This window comes from Pantherophis guttatus, chromosome 4 (genome assembly GCF_059756535.1).
Source record: "Pantherophis guttatus breed Tessera chromosome 4, ASM5975653v1, whole genome shotgun sequence".
In the NCBI taxonomy this organism is placed as follows: Eukaryota; Metazoa; Chordata; class Lepidosauria; order Squamata; family Colubridae; genus Pantherophis; species Pantherophis guttatus.
In genome coordinates this window covers 34,683,593-34,702,531 of record NC_142066.1, presented here as the reverse complement: position 1 = coordinate 34,702,531, position 18,939 = coordinate 34,683,593, and the positions used below count along the sequence as shown (strand labels likewise).

General features: G+C 36.2%; 1 protein-coding gene across 1 annotated transcript; it reads left to right on the top strand.

Annotated features, from left to right (window-relative positions):
- The first annotated feature begins 6,184 nt into the window (after positions 1-6,184).
- Positions 6,185-17,636, top strand: LOC117668694 (vomeronasal type-2 receptor 26-like). Its single transcript, XM_034422756.2, has 6 exons — positions 6,185-6,241; positions 8,005-8,210; positions 9,861-10,152; positions 14,003-14,230; positions 16,092-16,218; positions 16,735-17,636. The coding sequence occupies exons 1-6, from the start codon at positions 6,185-6,187 to the stop codon at positions 17,634-17,636; spliced, it is 1,812 nt and encodes a 603-aa protein (XP_034278647.2).
- Positions 17,637-18,939: the final 1,303 nt, after the last annotated feature.

The following is an 18,939-nucleotide window of genomic DNA, read 5'->3' as shown; positions in this document are numbered from 1 at the left end:
TATCTTGGCTTTACTAAGAAGTAGAGTGCATCACCCAATGATCAAATGCAGCTGTTGATCTGAAAATTGTCTTTTACAAATAAAAAGATAAAATATGGAAAAGTTTTGTGAAGCAGTCATTATATTACCTGAGGAAATTTATAGAGACCTGTAAGCGTAGCCATGTAGAAGGAGGTGGAAGAGTCTAGCCCCCCAACCAGGGCTATCAATTTTTTTGTCTTGTGACAGCTATAATTAGGAATGGTCCTTTTCCAAGTGGAAAGAAGCTTCAAAGTATTGTAATAAGTCATCCTTGCACTGGAATAACTGTCATAGATGTGGAATCCCAGGGTAAGGTTTGGTAAGGTTTGGGAATTCTCATTGATCTCCTTCACTGCAAATGCCATGGTCAGGACATGCTGGTAATTCTTCAGTTTCACACTAAAGCAGAGTTACATTATGAAAAAAAATACTGTCATTTCTTATGGAACCATTTGGTTGGTTTTATGTCAGTTTATATATAGAAAACCAGTCCTAGTCCATATGGATAAGGAAAGATTGACATCTGAACTTTAGCAAGAAGTAGAGGGACACTTATATAGATAAGTTATTCATAAGTTCTTCCTTATTTACAAAAAGGTAAATTTATATGCCTCTCCTCCCCTCCCCTCCCCTCTCCCCTCCACTTCCCTCTCCCCTCCTCCCCCTCCTCTCCTGACAAAAAAGACTTAATTTTTAAAAAAATCCTGAATATAGAGAAACTGCAAATCTCTTTATTTTCTAATATATGTTTATTGTGTATAATTAGTAATTCACATTATCCATGGTCTACAACTCATTTTCTCTAATGTGTAAATCTGTAAAGATTGTAAATATATTTGTATATTCTCCTCCCCCCCAAATAGTACAATTTGCTTTTTAGGTTGTTAATTAATTTCCTGAAAAACATAACATAAATGACTCAGTATGTTCACAAAGATTCATATACATTTTGAAATATGAAATGTGTTAAATTTTCAGATGTCAAAAAATCCCTCTCTTTTCATTTCAATAAAATCACCTGAGAATTTCAGCCAAGCTTTGCAGATAAATCTAGTGGTGGGATTCAAATAATTTAACAACTGGTTCTCTGCCCTAATGATTTCTTCCAACAATCAGTTCACCAAGCTGCTCAGAAAGTTAACAACCGGTTCTCCTGAAGTACTGCAAACTGGCTGAATCCCACCACTGGATAAATCCACAGGGTAATGAAGATAAAGAATAAAAAGGAACGCTGGATATGATGAAGGATAAAAAAGTATAAAATATAAAGCTATGAGAAACTGAACAACAATAACAAAATGCAGAATCATTTCTAGAAGTCAAGAGCCATGGCAATAGCAGGAAACTTGAAACTCAAGGTTAAAAATGAGATTGATTAACAGGATAAGATAGAAAGAAAGAAAGAAAGAAAGAAAGAAAGAAAGAAAGAAAGAAAGAAAGAAAGAAAGAAAGAAAGAAAGAAAGAAAGGGATAGAAAGGGAAAGCTATATGGTGTCAAAATTAACACAAACAATGAGTTGGATCTAAATTTTGGAGCAGACCTCAGCTTAGGTCATACCAAACTTAAAATTCATTGACCCAGATCATAATATAGAACAAGACTGATTGCCAAAAATTCCATTGCAAGTTACAAAAATATTCCATTTTTGTCTATTTGTGTTTTGAATTTTAAAAAAGAAAAAAGTATCCGTACACAAGGTCACATAAAGGCTTCATTCTGAAACTTTCATTGAAAAATGGCATGTCAAATACACAGTTGTACTGAGTTGTAATTGCTCCTATGATTAAGTCCCCTGTCTGACAATATTCATTCAATATCTGGATGGGCTCAATAATCATACATATAGTACTGAGAGTTTTGCATTCAGCTGAATGCTGCTGCAACCACAGTATGAGCAGGAGCAACAGAAATATTTTTGCCATTCCATCAAAAAGTAGTTCAGATTTCATACATCAATAGTGCCATCCATCATTAGCCTGGCTATACCACATTGTCTTGAGTGGCTTCAGATACTTTTCAAAATGGTAAATTTTTAGAGGTGGACACGCTTCAATAGTCACTCAGTTCAAATTGGAACCACCCAGAGATACAGTAGTTAATATAAGCTTCCACAAAGTGCTAATGTTGTATGTGTGTGACTTCAGGAAAGTATCATATGGTTTGCCAAGATGGGGATAATTACTAGATTATAGTGTAAGCTACTCTGTGTTACACAGGGGAAAAATAAACATAGTTGTTCAATTTCTCTCTAACTTGAGACATCCGTGGCAAGCGTAAACAATAGGATCTAGGTAGAAATAAGAACATTTCTATGCTTATGTCAGGATGAATTGGATTCTTGCAGAAAATGGTCTGTATAATAAGTAGGACAGGTCACTACAATGGTCGCTTTCTTATCGTACCTGAACATACCTAAAATAACTTAATAATTAAATCAGGTGGGATAAACATAGGAGTTGTAGTAATGTTTTCCAGTCAAGTTTGGGTTCCCAACCCTCTTTCAGAGCCTTAAAGAAATTGTGCTTTCCTTCTACCATAGTATATTAAAGGAGAATATTTGTAGCTCAGGGTTGAAATGTGGGGTCCTTTCTGCTCTCTGAGCTTGGTTGCTTTCTTTTATTACCCAAATTAGGGAAAATCATCACTGCTAGTTTAGACTACCTAGCTTGGATAATGAAACGTCTGTAAGAAAACAACCAACTGTGATCTGTACATTTATTATCTTTCCCCCCTTTTCATTTACTTGATATTTATGCTATGGCCTGAGTTGTATGCCATATAATATTTGGGCAACTATTTCTGCTGTAAATAATAACACATGGGACATATTGTTGCTTATGAAATTTAATTATTGTTTGTGTGCTCTTTGGGCAGTAGAAAAGACATATAGGTAGTCCTCGACTTACAGCAGTTCATTTAGTGAACAGTTTGAATTTACAATGGCACTGGAAAAAAATGATTTATTGCTATTTTTCACACTTATGACTGTTCCAGCATCCCCATAGCTATGTGGTCAAAATTCAGACGCTTGGCAACTGATGCATATTTATGACAGTTACAGTATTCCTGGATCGTGTCATCTCCTTTTGTGATCTTCTGACAAGCAAAGTCAACAGGGAAGCCAAATTCATTTAACAACCATGTGACTAACTTAACAACTTAGGTGATTCACTTAACAAATATGGCAAGAAAGGTAATAAAATAGTGTTGTGACCAAGGCCCAGGTAGTGATTACCAAACACAATTCAGTCCTCAACAAACTTATTTTATTAAAACAGCTGAGAATTAAATCATTTTCATCTTAGCCCAAAACAAAATTCTTAATAATCAGCACGTTGGTCTTATCACCAACCTTTGATGTCTTTGGCAAACTGCCAAAGGCTTTTCTTGGCAAAACCCCCACAAAGTTCAGGAGATGCTGACAAGAAGCACAGAAATCAACACTACAGAACTCAACTATAAAGAACCCAGCAGCTCGTTGCTGCTCTTTTAAGCCTCATCTTCTGGCCTTACTCCTGAGTTGTCCTTTTTTCTTTAGCTGCTCTTGCCTTCTGGCAGCTCTTTGCATGCGTACATAAGGAACAGGCTCCTCCTGATCATTTGCCTCTCTGCTGTCTACCTTTAGAAGCTCTGTACTCTGTGCATTACTCCCAGATGGCCTTGGCCCCATCTCTGCGTCCAACGCAGAGCCCTCATCTGGGCCTTCCCCTGACTCCAGGACTGGGTGACTTTCCTCTCCAGCCTCCTCACTGTCCGACTCCACTGCCAGGTCTGCAGGGTGCTGGCGGACCACAACAAATAGGGCAAAACTCATTTAACAAATTTTTCACTTACAGCATAAATTTTGGCTCAGTTGTGGCCATAAATTGAGGACTACCTGTAGTTTACTGTTAATCTTTAATGAAATACTATGCCCAAATATTTAAAGCAGGTCATCACGGCAGCATGACCTGTGGCGTATCATGACTTTTCCCCCCTTTGCTAAACTAGGCATGGATGACCAGTGTGTGACGCATCTAGCCCATAGGCTGTGAGTTTGACAGCCCAGATTTAAAGCATTAAATCTGTTCCAGTTCATGGGAATCAACTGTCCATTTGTACTTTTGTTTTTTGTTAGAAAAGATTAGCATTTTAGAGTTGTCGTAATTAATTATTAATTGTCTGAAACAAGAATTATCTTGCACTAACACAGCCATCACAAAATCATATTTAAATGCTACCTTCCATGGATGCACATCTTGGTGATCCAGTCTACCTCTACCCTTATCAATTTTGATGTTGATTTCAATGAAAGAGTTTTATGTAAAGCATGCACTATGATATAGACTGCATTATGACTGCTATAGCTTTGGCCCGTCATGCTCATATTAAAAAGGGAAAGTCTCGAGTTCCTTATGGTCAGTGCATAAGTCTGTGCTCTCATATCTGTTTGAACTGGAAGACAGGCAACCAAATAGCAAAAGCAAAACTATGGTTTCAAATGCTTATTCCAGAAGATCCTGATGAATCAGTCTCCTTTCTCAATTAGTACAAATATGGATTTTGAAGAAAATAGTGAAAACCCAGCAGATTATTTTTATTGATTATGAATTATAACATTCAGTGGAAGATGTGGTTATCCAAATCTTTATGTACTGTCTGGGATAAGAAATTAGAGTTGGCTGTTATAATCCATATCTTACTGATGGATGCATTTATCAAGCCTTGGAGAATTCCATAATATAGCAACCATTTTACTTTCTGAGAACCAGTATTCACAACAAAAACTTTGATATTACAATTGGCTAATGAAAAAGCCATGCTTATTAAGAGTTCTAAAGACTGGAATTTCTCTAAATCATCAGACAGGAATGGTGCTTTTATAATGTTGACAGTATGGATGTCATGTCTTATAAAGCAATGGTATTAATCTCTGCACAGTTTTCTTCTTTGTCATTGCTGGCTGTAATTATCCCAATCTATGTCTACTGAAAATGTTGAAGAAGCTGGACAAACCCTAAAAATTGAAATCCTTCATTAGGCAACATTTGGTAAAAGGAAATAAAATGGCTTCTAATGTTCATTCCTGGTGCTAAAAAACAGCATGCTATATAAACAAATATAAATTGTTTAATTTTTTTTAGGTAGGACAGGATGCATATCATTTTGTAATATCATAAATTTTATGGAAAAAGAGAAGCTACATATATTTTCATATAGGTCAAAATCAGAAAGAATAGAGATACTAGAATATAAAATAGGAGCAAACCCAATTCCCTACAGCCCTAAGGATGTTATCTAGTTTGGGTAATGAAATATCTGCCGGAAAATTATCAAGCATACAGACTACCAAGGACCCCTAATTTCAACCCTGAGTTATAAATATTCTCCTATATTTATCTGAAGAATTTTGTACTTTTTTCACATAAATTATAAAAATTCAGTGTTCAATGTTCCTTCACTTTTTAAAATAATCTATATAAATAAAAATGTAAATGTCCGTTGGTATATAACTGCACATCTCCGAAAGTTATTCACCAATTGCTTTCAAATTTTGACACAACATTGCATTCGACTACGGGCATGTTTTTATATACCTATATTATATACATGTCACACCTGTGACAGGTAAAAACATGAAAAACATTGGAAAACATTGAAAGAAATTGACAAACATTGAAAAACAGTGCCATTTGCTGGACGTAAAACCAACATGGCAGCCTCCCAGCCCTGATTACGCTCAACAGATTTCTGTTCCTTATATTTAGACTCTCCATATTGCTTCCAAAAAACTGCGCATTTGGAAGGCAGAGATGCCCGAGGGCCATATCCTGCCACCAGGTTTGGCAGGTAGGCAGCTGGCTCCCCTCTGGGAAGCCCTCGCAGCTGGCGCTTCCAGGGCTGGTCTGGGTGGGGCCTGCCAGAGCCTGGCTCTGACCTTCCCCTCCCCCGGCCACCCCGTGAACTAACCTCACCTGCTGCTGCTGCCCATCCCCCTCGCCAGCCGCTCTTGGGGCTCCTTCCAAAGAATACCTGGCAACGAGGCTGCCTGGGTCCACTGAGCGGGAACACTCCATCCCTCGCCTGGCCTGAATTGTGCTTGGCCCAGCGCTACCACAGGCCCTGAGGTCAGAAAGACCAGCCGTTAACTGGCGCTATGCAAATCCGGTTGGTGAGCAGGAGATGGAGGCAACTGGAGCCTTGGGCTCACCTTTGACCAGTGCTGCCTTTGATTCCCAGGTGGGTGCTCTGGCAGTTCACGGAGTCTACACGAAAATTTAGGCCTCTGGCAGAAAAGGGGCTCTGGGGAGGCTTGGGGGGGCAGAAACGGCCAGGACGGAGGATGGCCGGCCCTCCTTCGTTTCACCTGGAAGAGCAGGGGATTTAATCATTCCCCTGCCCTTGGCAGGCAGGGGAGGAGAACTGTGCAGCAGGGGTCCAGTGGGGTGTGCGTGGTTCCTGGCTTTGCTGCTTTCTTCCTTTGTCCGGGAAGCCCCAAACCAGCCTCGAACCCCCACCATACCCCCTCCCTCCCTTCCTTCCTTGCTATGAGTCTCCCCATCTAGCCCCCAGAGAACATCGGTGTAGAGAGGATGGAGGGGGCCCCTGAGTTTCTGCTGTAGTGCAGACAGCTGCGAAGGCCTGGCCTGAAAAGGTAAGGGCGATGGCGGGGGATGCAGAAGAGGCCAGCCCAGAGACAGAGATAAACAGAGAGAGAGGGAGAGAGAAACATAGAGAAATACAGAGAGAAGGGGGGGGGGAGAGAGACACATATAGAGATACAGAGAGAGAGGGTGGGAGACAGAGAGACAGAGAGAGATACAGAGAGGGGGGAGAGAGAGAGACATAGAGATACAGAGAGAGGGGGAGAGAGAGACACAGAGAATACAGAGGGGGGAGAGAGAGACAGAGAGAGATACAGGGGGAGAGAGAGAGACAGATACAGAGAGAGGAGGTGGAGAGAGACACATAGAGAGATACAGACGGGGGAGAGAGAGAGACATAGAGAGATACAAAGAGAGAGGGGGAGACAGAGAGGGAGGATTTTGTGGTTCCCATTGTTTTTTAGCAACCGGTTCTCTGCCCTAATCACCAGCTGGGTAGGCGTGGCTCGGGGGCTGTCATGTGACTGATGAAAGTGAGTGACATTGAGTTGGCTACACCCACCAAATGTTCATGGAGAGTTTGGAACTTCAGCCTCGCTCTTTTATCCCAGCGGAAGCACCAGACTGGGCCACAGCAACGCGTGGCCGGGTACAGCTAGTATGAAATATAAATATTCAGTTTTGTTTTATTTTATTTTGTTTTGTTTCCCATAAAGTTGTCCATAGTAAAATATAAAGGATTACACCATTCCCCATGGACAAGTCTTTGAACATTGTAATTATTTTAGATTATTATAGTTTATTCTTCTTCTGCCAAACTCAGATGCATTTTCTCAAGCCAGTGAACTCCTTCAGTAACAACATATGAAAGTTAATATAAAATATTGTGGTGCATTTGAAACTGAAAAATAAACTCCAAAGATAGGCAGGGTCCAATCAGTCTGATATTTCATTTATCAGAAGAATTCAGTACTGTTATATCTGATGACCTTCAGAATTTGTTTGGATCAAACATTTTGTAATTAATTAATCTAAATTGCCTTTCTCAGCCCAATATATCGAGAATAAGCTGCTTATTTGGATCATACATTCTGATTTATATGTTGCACTTCTGCACTTAAAATGTACTGCAAATTTTAAAAAGAAAGAATGAAGAGAAAATATGCATTTGGGGAAAAATAAATCTAAAACGTGCAGGGTAGCTGCATATATTTAAGGAGAGATCCAACCCCCCCCCCCAATTTTATTAAAATTGCAGATTGATTGAAATATGATTTTATTATCCTTTTAAAATTTACAGTGTGATGTAGACTGAATATTGGCAAAACAGATAGACACAAAAAATAGGCAGTAATGGACAGTGTCTTAAACCAATGCATGCCTGTATTTTTGCTGCAGCTTTTCCTTTGGCAACTGCCCCACCTGGTCCTAACCAATTTCAATGCACAGAACATCTGTTCTATGAGTGATCCCTTCCAGTTCCCATATGAGTTTTCCAAACCAGGGGATATAATAATCGGAGGGATTGCTGCACAATATGATTGCCTGCTGGAAATAAGCAACTTTGAGGAACATCCCAAAACAAAGGTGGTAGAAGAACTCATGTAAGGAAATTTCATCTGGAGCTGGCAGTGACTGGAAGTAGGAAGTATTCTGAGTATGATCTAATTCATTAAAAAAAGTTTGAAAAAATTATTTTTGAAATGTTTGTTGTTAGTGTTACAGAAATAAATTTTAATTCACTTGGTTCTACATTCTATTTCTATATCATGTCAAGTTTTGCTTTTTTCTATCATTTATAGTTCTTATCTTACAACTTCCTTCAAGGTAGTATCTGTGTTTATTACTACTTCTTTCAGATTTCATCTTCTAGTGTTTCTATGTTTGTTTTTCTGAGTCTTTTAATTCACTTTCCTTTTTTAAACAGATTACAGTATCATATTTTATTGTTCAAATTTATATGTATTTCAATTTATATTGATTTTTTTTATAATTTGTTAGGATCAAGCTAATTTGTTTAAAGGTACCTGTGACTGTACAAATATCTACATTTTTACCTGTTCTATTGGCGTTACATAGATTACACCCTTTCCACTGATATTCCACAGATACGAGTTTCAATGCATAATAATATAACACTGCCTCACTTAAGACACTTTAAACTCATTCATTTTAATAAGGAAGAATTATATCACTTTTTGGGGGTGGGGGAGAACAAAATTCAAAAGGTACAACTTTTCCCTTTCCGTGAGGAACCAGCCTACTATCTCAGAAAAAAATTGAATATTGGATACATCCTACTTTTGAATCTGTTTCCAGTGTGACATAGCTAGAAGCAGACAGTGAGAAAGAGAGGATAGGGAGATGGGAGAAAAGAGAAGAAAAGAGAAGGGAAGGGAAGGGAAGGGAAGGGAGGAGAGGAGAGGAGAGGAGAGGAGAGGAGAGGAGAAGAGAAGAGAAGAGAAGAGAAGAGAAGAGAAGAGAAGAGAAGAGAAGAGAAGAGAAATCTTATCTACACTTCTTCTATTCTTCAAGGAAAAACTCAGCAAGACATTACTTCTGTTGAAAGTTTTGATCACTGTAGCAATAGAAATATATTTTTGCCTCTTAATTCTATTATTTTTAAAAAATAAAGACCTAGATACAGGTTGTTTTTGTAGTTGCAATAGTCCAATCACATTCTATTATTGGTTGGATTTTAAAACTTTTCTTTGCACTTTCAGATAATCTATAATCCATAGTTTTCATTGCTATTGAATAAAACATCTATATGCGAAATAACTTAACTTTACCTTTTGGTTTTACAGTTAATATTTAACCACTTATCTACCCTTAATTGGTTGTAATGACTAAGAGTTTTCAGGCTTGCTTATTATTAGGAGAGGAATCTATAGGATTTCTAGATTGGATTGTTGATTAGACTGTAAGTAGAGAAAAATCACTGATGGTAGAGACAGGTTAGTTCAATAATGCTTGAAAGAAAGCTATATTTGTGTCCTTGAAAACTAAATCAAGCTTAAATTTAGAGCAGCATTTTTTTTTATTCAACATGGCTTGGAAAAATTTATAGCTTAAAATTGAGTCACAAAAATGTTATTATTTGTCAGACAGTACTCAAAATATATCTATGAAAATTTATTTCTATATAAGCCTATTTGGGACTTTTCAAACATTTAAATTTGCTTATAGATGCAGTAATATGCATACAAAATAATGTGGTAGTTATTTCATATGTTATATACATTTTTTCTTAGGGCAATATTAAAGAATTACCAGCATGTCCTTTCATTAATATTTGCTGTGAAACAGATCAATGAGAATCCCAAAATATTGCCAAATATCAGCATAGGGTTTCACATTTATGACAGCTACAATAATGCAAAGATGTCTTATCAGAACACCCTGAAACTTCTGTCTGCCCAGAGGAAGACTATTCCAAATTACAACTGCAAGAAGGAAACTAATTTGATAGCTGTCATTGGAGGACTTGATGCCAAAGTCTCTCTTCATATGGCTACTGTTTTAGGTATCTATAAGATTCCACAGGTATGTTCAGGTGGGCCATGAAGTTTACAATGCAATGCTGCTTCTTCAGGTAATACAAACTGAAAACAAATGTCTGTGTGAATTAAATAAAGGCACTATGATTAAATATACCTCTTTTGGGGCAAAAATAATGAGAAAAGGGGGTGGGGGACTACTAGTCTTCTTTGGTAAATCTTTATGGAATAATCACATTGAGAGTTTAAATAAACCAGGAATGTAATTTAGGGATAGTTTTATGGAAGTCAATTTTAGATCTCCCCTCTAGCTTCACATTCCACCAAAGATTATTAGATGCAGATATGATCAGTTAAATTTACTTCTCACCCATTTTACTTCTAAAGTTTTTAACAACAATTTAGCTTTCAAGAATTCTTAATCCTTGTAATGCTTACAACATTATGTAATCTTAAACTATTTTAATAAAATTACATCCTCATGTGGATTTTGGAAAAGATTCCCATTCTTTTCTTGTTTTGCATTCCTTTCTGGAAGAAGGAGGAGATTACAGGGATTACAGGAGAATATAACTTTAGTTCAGTCATGAAAAAGGGCAATTATTTTGTTTCAACAAATGTAAAATGATGTGAGATGTTCCCATTTGCAAATAATCATAGACTCAAATTACCGCCTTTGATGGTGGTTTTCCAAAAAGTATTATTTCTTGCCTCAAAATCTTTTATCAGGACAGTTTATTCAGAACTAAGTTTATGCCCATTGTATGGAAAAATTATGCTTTAGAATATTACAACCAATTTTATAGTAAAATAAGACAATTTTCTTCAGATATGTGTTTACTACACAGGAAATAATTGTGATAAATTATTTTTTTATAATTCTATCTGTCTTTCTTTCTTTTAATAACTTTTTGTTTCTTTTGGTTTTCCTTAGATTGCTTGCTGTGTGTTTTCTCCAGTGACGGACATTAAAACACAGCTCCCTTTTTTTTACCGGATGATCCCTAGTGAAACAAATCAATACCTGGGACTTATTCAGCTGCTCCTTTTTTTCCAATGGAAATGGATTGGAATTATTTCACCAGATGATGATCAAGGAGAAAAATTTGTGCAGGCCTTCTTACCCATGCTTTCCCGGTATGCAATCTGTGCAGCAATCATTGAAAGAACACTAACCCTTTCTGGTGTTTTAGAGAATTTTGAATCATTTGAACCTGTTTTTGAAATGGCTGCTTCATTATCCAAATCCAATGTTAAGGTCTATATAGTAAATGCAGAACCCCAAGCTGTCTCATGCTTGAAATGGCTAGTATATGTTTATGGGACAATACAAAAGTCAATACAATTAACCATAGGCAAAGTGTGGCTTATGACAGCCCAGTGGGATTTCTCATCAGAGACATTTCACCGAGACTTTGATATACATTTTTTTCATGGTGCCTTGTCTTTGGCAAGTCACTCAAAAGAAGTGCTTGGATTTACAGAATTTCTACGTACTCTACAACCTATGTGGTCAAAAGAAGATGGGTTTATTAGGATCTTCTGGGAACAAGCATTCAACTGCCTTTTTCCTAACTCTAATGAGGACAAAAATAATAATAATTCTTGCACTGGAAAGGAGAACTTAGAAAATCTTCCTGGAACTCTTTTTGAAATAACTATGACCAGTCAAAGCTACAGCATCTATAATGCAGTCCATGCCATAGCACATGCTTTGCATAAGATGTTCTTATATTCCATCAGTAGGTTAGATCCCTCAGATCTGTTACATTGGCAGGTAATGCTTTTCAAAATGTAATTCTCTTTATTATTATTTAGCCAATATATAATACCTATTGCTTCTGAAAGATTATTAAAAAGTATATATTTATTTACAATATTCTGTTTTCTTGTCTGTGATGAAATATCTTTGTTCGCCAGTCATTACAGGCCACATAGAAGCAATGAAACTATATTCTAGTTCATGGGATTAATCCAATATTCCTTTTCCTATTCTTATCTATCTACCTATTTGTCTGTTTATCTAATTTTCTGTCTATCTATCATAAAGCATGGTATACAGCATATATGCAATGATAAACAACAACAACAACAACAACAATAACCATACATCAATGCAAAAGGCCACTTTACTTGGAACAGCTTACATGCTATGGCAACATTTTTAATACTATCTGCCTATGTCCAGTGCTTGGGAAAAACATAATAGATGGATAAAAATAATAAAGTCTGTCTAAATATCTGACTGACTTTGTAAACAGACATGATAATGAACAACACATAAGCTGACTAAAAACAACACATGACAAAGTAGCAATAATGGTACACTGGAATATCTTTAAGTAATGCAATTTGTCTACAAGCAAGAAATGGTGGTAACATAAAACACACAAAATAATAGGAAATCAAGAAGCTAAATTCATCTAAGACTTTAGAATTTAAACAGACAAGCCATATATCACCTAACACATATCACCTCATACTTAACAATTATCGATATGAAAGAGAGAGAAAAAATCTGGATAGTAGATGCTGCAATATCTACAGATAGCAAAATAGAAGAGGAAGAATTGGAGAAACATATAAAATACAAATGCTGCAAATAGAAGAGTTATGGCTGGCAAAAGGAAGAAAATATGCTATTAATAGTAATAGGCATATTGGGTGCAATCTCAAAACATTCTGAACCACCTCTTCAACACCATCAACACTGAAGAAATGATGCTAATTCAGTTGTATAAGGTAGCTTTATTTGAATTAGTTTACATCCTGTGACAGTACCTTTGACACTGTGAAACTGCATTTCCCAGGTTCTTATGAAAGACTCAAAAGAAAGACAAAACTGTCAAAACTAATCTAAACATCTGGTTAACATATATGCTTTGTATGCTCAGAAACTTTGGACAGCACACTAGTTATCATGGTGCAAGGGACATTAAATCTTTGCTTCTTGATGAAAGATAAAATATTCCTTTCCTTTGTTTTCTGTTTGTACGAATTTAAGATATTCAGTAGATTTCATTTCAAGCATAACTAGGTTTCATATGGGTAGAAGTAATATAATGTGTTTCAAGTGTATTTGGAAAGTTGATAAATATCCTGTCAACCATCTCAAAATGGTAAATTTGAGTTCTCATTTGAGATTCAAAATAATCTTAAATCTGTTCTTCATGCAATATTCTGGAATAGGGCAGGATTGTATTCTATCCCTTATATTTTTCAAAGACCAAGGTCCAAAAACATTTGAAAACTAATTTAACAATAATATTAAGTGGGATATATTACAGATAATAATTGTACTTTAGCTCAAAAGTTAATGGCTGGTGGTAATAACAAAAGTATGGATTGCTGGATTTCTCAGTAACAGTGATAAAGAAATACATAACTATCCCTTCTAAAGCTAACATGATAAAACAGGAAAATGAAATGATTCATTTCCACCCTTTCATACTTGGTTGATTTGTACCTCTTGGCCTACCTTTGTGAATGCCAATGGCCAATTGTTGGGCATAGAGAAATGAGGTTGTTATTAATCTCATAGGATTTTCATCAGCTTCCCAAATCCTTCTAGGTACCTGCCACATGAACTGAATCAGATTAAACTGATATGTATTGATTCATATAGCATAGCTTTTTATTTAATTAATTGTTAATTAATTAATTTAATTTTTATTTAACATATTAACATAATAATTTAATAATAGTGAAATAAACTACTTATTAAAATGAAGGTGGCAGGACATGTATTGCTTCTTTGTTTTGTAGATATATTAATATATTAATATTATATTAATAATATAATTCAAAACTTGAACTTTCTATGTCAGGTTTAGAGTGCTGACACTCTACTAAACAAAGTTTTAATGTTTTAAAGTTGTTTTTCTCTTTCATTTCAGCTTCACCATTTTCTGAAGACCATGACATTTAACCACAGTGCTGGAGATACCATATCTTTTGATGAAAATGGTGAATTGGTAGCTGGATTTGATGTTATCAACTGGATCACTTTCCCAAACAAATCTCTTCTTCGTGTGAAAGTGGGATGGCTGGATCCAAAAGCTTTAAGTGGTTCTCAATTAACTCTTCACAAAGAGACCATCACATGGCACAGTTCATTTAATCAGGTAAAATACAAATAAAATTTCAAATATGGAAAGCTTAATGGGAAAGTGCCCAGTGTTTGTAATTCATAAATTATTTCTAGCCAATAGAGCTTAGAAGTAAATCAGTGAATATTTTCTTATACTAATATGACTCTAAATGAGCTATAAACAGAAAAGAAAAAAATATAATAAGTCCCAGGAAACTCAGGAGATCCAGACAGTTCAAATGAGTATAAAAATTTATTGTAAGCTTAAGCTTTCTATAAGAATTTGAACTACTAGTGGCCAAGATAAATTAGTGGGAGGTAAGAGTAGAAGGAATTCAAGGTGGACTGAATTTAGATCTCTTGTGGGAAGGAAGAGGCTCATGACTGATGTTACAATTGATCCTTTCCTCAGGCTCAGTCTGGTAATCTCCTACAAAGTATTCTTTTGATTTGTTTCCCCCCACCCCGATTCCAACAACATAAGTGTTTTAGAGTATTTAGAATGACTGCTTTATCACTTTCTTTTACATACGATATCAAATCACATTCATTTGGTGTTTAACTTGTTGATACTGAAAGGCTCTTTATAAAATGAACATATTCTAATCTAGCAGGCAAAGCAAATAATAACAAGATTTGCAATGGCTAAAAGCAGGAAAATTGAAGAAACACAGATGCTAATTCTGACTGCATAATGGTGGTGGGTTGCTCCCGGTTCTGTCTGGTTCTACAGAACCGGCAGTAAAAGCGGCGTGAGGCTCCACCTACCTGCCCAGATGTCATAATTGACAATCTGTGCATGTGTGCATGCTCCAGTTGTGAACCGGTAGTAAAGGTAAGTAGAACCCACCCCTGCTGCATAAGACCAAGCCTTAAGAACAAATACATACAAAGCCAGCATTGAGAAGTCACCCAGAGATGCAGCCAGAATTAGCAAATGCCATTTCTACAAAGAAAGTGAAGAAACAATGGACCACCTAGTTAGTTGTTGCTAGAGTAACTACAAACAATGGCATAACAAAATAGCAATAATGGTACATTGGAAAAAGGTACTATTGACCTGCAAGTGAGAATTAGGGGAGCTATAAAATAAAGAAAATCATAGGAAATGAACAAACTACATTGCTCTGGGACTTTAGAATTCAGACAGGCAGGCACCTGCCACAAAACACCCCACATTTAATAATTGCTGATAAGAAAGACAAAAAAGTGTGGATAGTGGAAATGGCAGTATCTGGAGACAGCAGAAAATAAGAGAAAGAACTGGGCAAGATAACTGAATACTAAGACCAGCAAATAGGAATAGAACAACTCTGACAAAAGAAAGCAAAGGTAGCACCAATAATGTACAATCCCAAACAATTGGAGCACCGCTTGAACACCATTGACAAGATTAACATCAGTCAACTGCAAAAGATGCTTTACTTGGAACAGCTTACATTCTATGATGATACCTTAAACACCATCAAACATCAATATCTGCCTATCATTCAGAAGGACTTGATAGATGAATGAAAATGTCAAATCCAATTTGTATATCTTGCTGACTGTATGAGAAACCATAATAATAAACTTATAATATTTAGTGTGGGAACTGAAGACTACATCATTTATATAGAATAGTCAAGATTATTGGCTAAAGGGGCATGTAATATTATATGTTAAATATAATATAAATCTTGAAAAGTAGAGAAATGCTGGGAACATTAGCTGTGATTAATATCTGTTTAGGAATTGTAGTCATTGACCTAATGTTGAATTTCCAAACTCACCTAGATTTTAATTTTTCCACTCAGTTACAAAAAAATGCTCCACAGATTAAAAAAGTATTCTGCAGTATGTAGACTACTATGTTTTAAAGGACATGCTTATTTATTTATTTGCTCTGTGAATAGATCCTGCCTGTTGCTCTGTGTAATGAGAAATGCCATCCAGGTTACAGACGAAAAAAGAAGGAAGGACAACCATTCTGCTGCTATGATTGTGTTCCCTGTCCAGATGGGAAGATTTCAGACCATAAAGGTAGGAAACATAATAATTAATATTATGAATTATAAATTGAATTACACAGGTAGGAAAAAGAAAACACAATAATTTATTTACTGGTCCTCTAGGATATGCTTACTTTTTCTTTGATTTAGAGTTTGGGTCAAAGCAATTAATTGTTACAAACCATAATTAGATACCATTAATGACACTAGTGAAAATCCATAGTAGGTTTAGAACACAAAATGCTTATTAGGTACTAGGTGTGAAGAATCATCTCTCACAGTAATACATGCGCCATTTGGTCAGTTCTATAAAATAAATACACAACATTCTTATAAATGTATATATTTGTAAAGTAACAGATCCCAGAAATTGGCTCTTGACTTTAGGGTAAAATGTCCTGAATAGAATTAAGAGAAAATCAGCTATGGCTAATATTCTGACACTTCAAACTTAATTTCAATGTCTTGTCAAAAGTTTTTATGTAAAATCTGGCAGAAAAGGCTATTCAGTCCATTACATTATATATCTGCTTATATTTATTTTTAGACATGGACAACTGTTTCCAATGCCCAGAAGAACAATTTCCAAATGAGAACAAAAATCAATGTATTGCCAAGAGATTACATTTTCTCTCTTTCCTACATCCTTTGGGGATTATTTTAGCATTTTTGGCTTTCTTTTTTGTTCTGCTCACAATTCTGATACTAGGAGTTTTTGTCAAGAACCAGAACACTCCCATTGTCAAAGCCAACAACCGGGATCTCACTTACTGTCTGCTCATCTCCTTATTGCTTTGTTTTCTCTGCTCCTTGTTATTTATTGGCCAGCCACAAATAGTGACTTGCTATTTACGACAAATTACTTTTGGTATCACCTTCACAGTGGCTGTTTCTTGTATATTAGCAAAAACAATAACAGTAGTTCTCGCTTTTATGGCCACCAAGCCAGGATCTAGGATAAGGAAATGGGTTGGGAGCAGACTGATCATTCTCGTCCTGTTTGGTTGTTCCTTCATTCAGGCTAGTATTTGTTCTGTATGGCTATGCACAGCTCCTCCTTTCCCAGAGTTTTATATGCATTTCCTTCCTGGAGAAATTATAGTGCAATGCAATGAAGGATCCCTTGGTATGTTTTATTATGTCTTGGGCTACTTGGGATTTTTGGCTGTTGTCAGCTTCACTGTGGCTTTCCTAGCCAGGAAGTTGCCAGATACTTTCAATGAAGCGAAGTTCATCACTTTCAGCATGCTGGTCTTCTGCAGTGTCTGGCTGTCCTTCATTCCTTCATATCAGGGCACTAATGGAAAATATATGGTGGCTGTGGAGATCTTCTCTATCTTGGCATCTGGTGCTGGATTATTAAGCTGTATCTTTTTCCCTAAGTGTTACATCATTATCCTAAAACCTGAACTGAACGTCAAGGAACAGTTGATAAAGAGAAACACTTAAGCAGTAATTTCAATTTATAATAATCTAAAATATTATTAAATTATTCCAAAATATTCCATTACAGATACCACTACTTTTTTTTTTCAAGTTTTGAGGCATTCCTAATAACCTAATCCTTAACTGACTTCTGTAAAGAATCGTATAATTTGAAATTAAGGTAAGAATGACTTGGTGAACTTTTAAAGTAATAGCTGAAGCTTTTTGCCCAATGGTTTCATGTAGCTGTTAAAAGAAGCTGTACCACATAAAAAAGGGGGCATGAATTGAACCTCTTGCTACTATCAATACTGTTTGGGACTGATCGTGGAAGAAGAAGTGAACTAGAACAAAGTTTGTCACTCATCCCAAACTCCCTATGATAGATTTAAAGTATACTATGGTTTATAGCAGGGGTGTCAAACTGGCAGCCCACAGGCTGCATGCATCACTTGTAGGCCAAGCACATCCCAGCTCCGTGAATAGGAAAAACATCACAAACCCTCATGTGACAGCAATGTGACACTATGAGTCTGACACCCATGGTCTATAGTATCAAAAGCTGCCAATAAGTCAAGAAAACAAGGATGGATACAAAATCTTCATCCCACTCTCACCAGAGCTCATCTGTGATAGCAACAAATGCTATTTCTGCCCCATACCCTGGCCTGAAACATGATTGAAAAGGGTCCAGGTAATTAGTTTCCTCCATGAAACTCTGCAGGTACAATGCCACTGCCTTATCAGCCAACTTCCTAAAACAATAATGGCATTTACATTCTGGAGGATCCTGTAAACTTCCACAGGTTCAGCAGAATCAAACCAATCCCATGTTGATGATATTGATGATGTGACTTATGCTGATATCACTTTGGTGGCACTTAGAGAATCTTTCACTGAAGATGAAAGAAAAGTGTGCAAATTAGTCTGTTGGAAAATATTAAAAAGCAGGCATAGTCAATCTATTCCAAGAGTTTGAAGTGACAACAGACCTAATCTTCCTAGGTTCTGAATCTCATGATAATAAAGAGTTTACTCAAAATGGTACACAATGTTGAGACTGCATCTATCCACGGTTGTACATATAGTTGTTAAACTCTGAGAATGGATTAGGTAATATAAAATGATGCCTTTAAACTGTAGTGCTGGAGAATATTCTTTAGAATATCTTTGTGCATACGAAATACTACAGTACTAATTAAATAAAACCTAAGTATTCATTTGAAGCAGTAATAACAAAAGTAAAACTTCAATATATTAGATACATTATGTGAAGGCACTAAAATAGGCTGAAGCTTTGAAAAACTGAAGGCAAAAAATCTGAAAG

Coding starts and splice junctions, on each gene's coding strand:
- LOC117668694 (XM_034422756.2), top strand. CDS start 6,185: ATGGAGGCAACTGGAGCCTTGGGCTCACCTTTGACCAGTGCTGCCTTT. Junction 14,231..16,091: donor GGCACAGTTCATTTAATCAG/GTAAAATACAAA, acceptor CTCTGTGAATAG/ATCCTGCCTGTTGCTCTGTG. Junction 16,219..16,734: donor GAAGATTTCAGACCATAAAG/GTAGGAAACATA, acceptor ATTTATTTTTAG/ACATGGACAACTGTTTCCAA.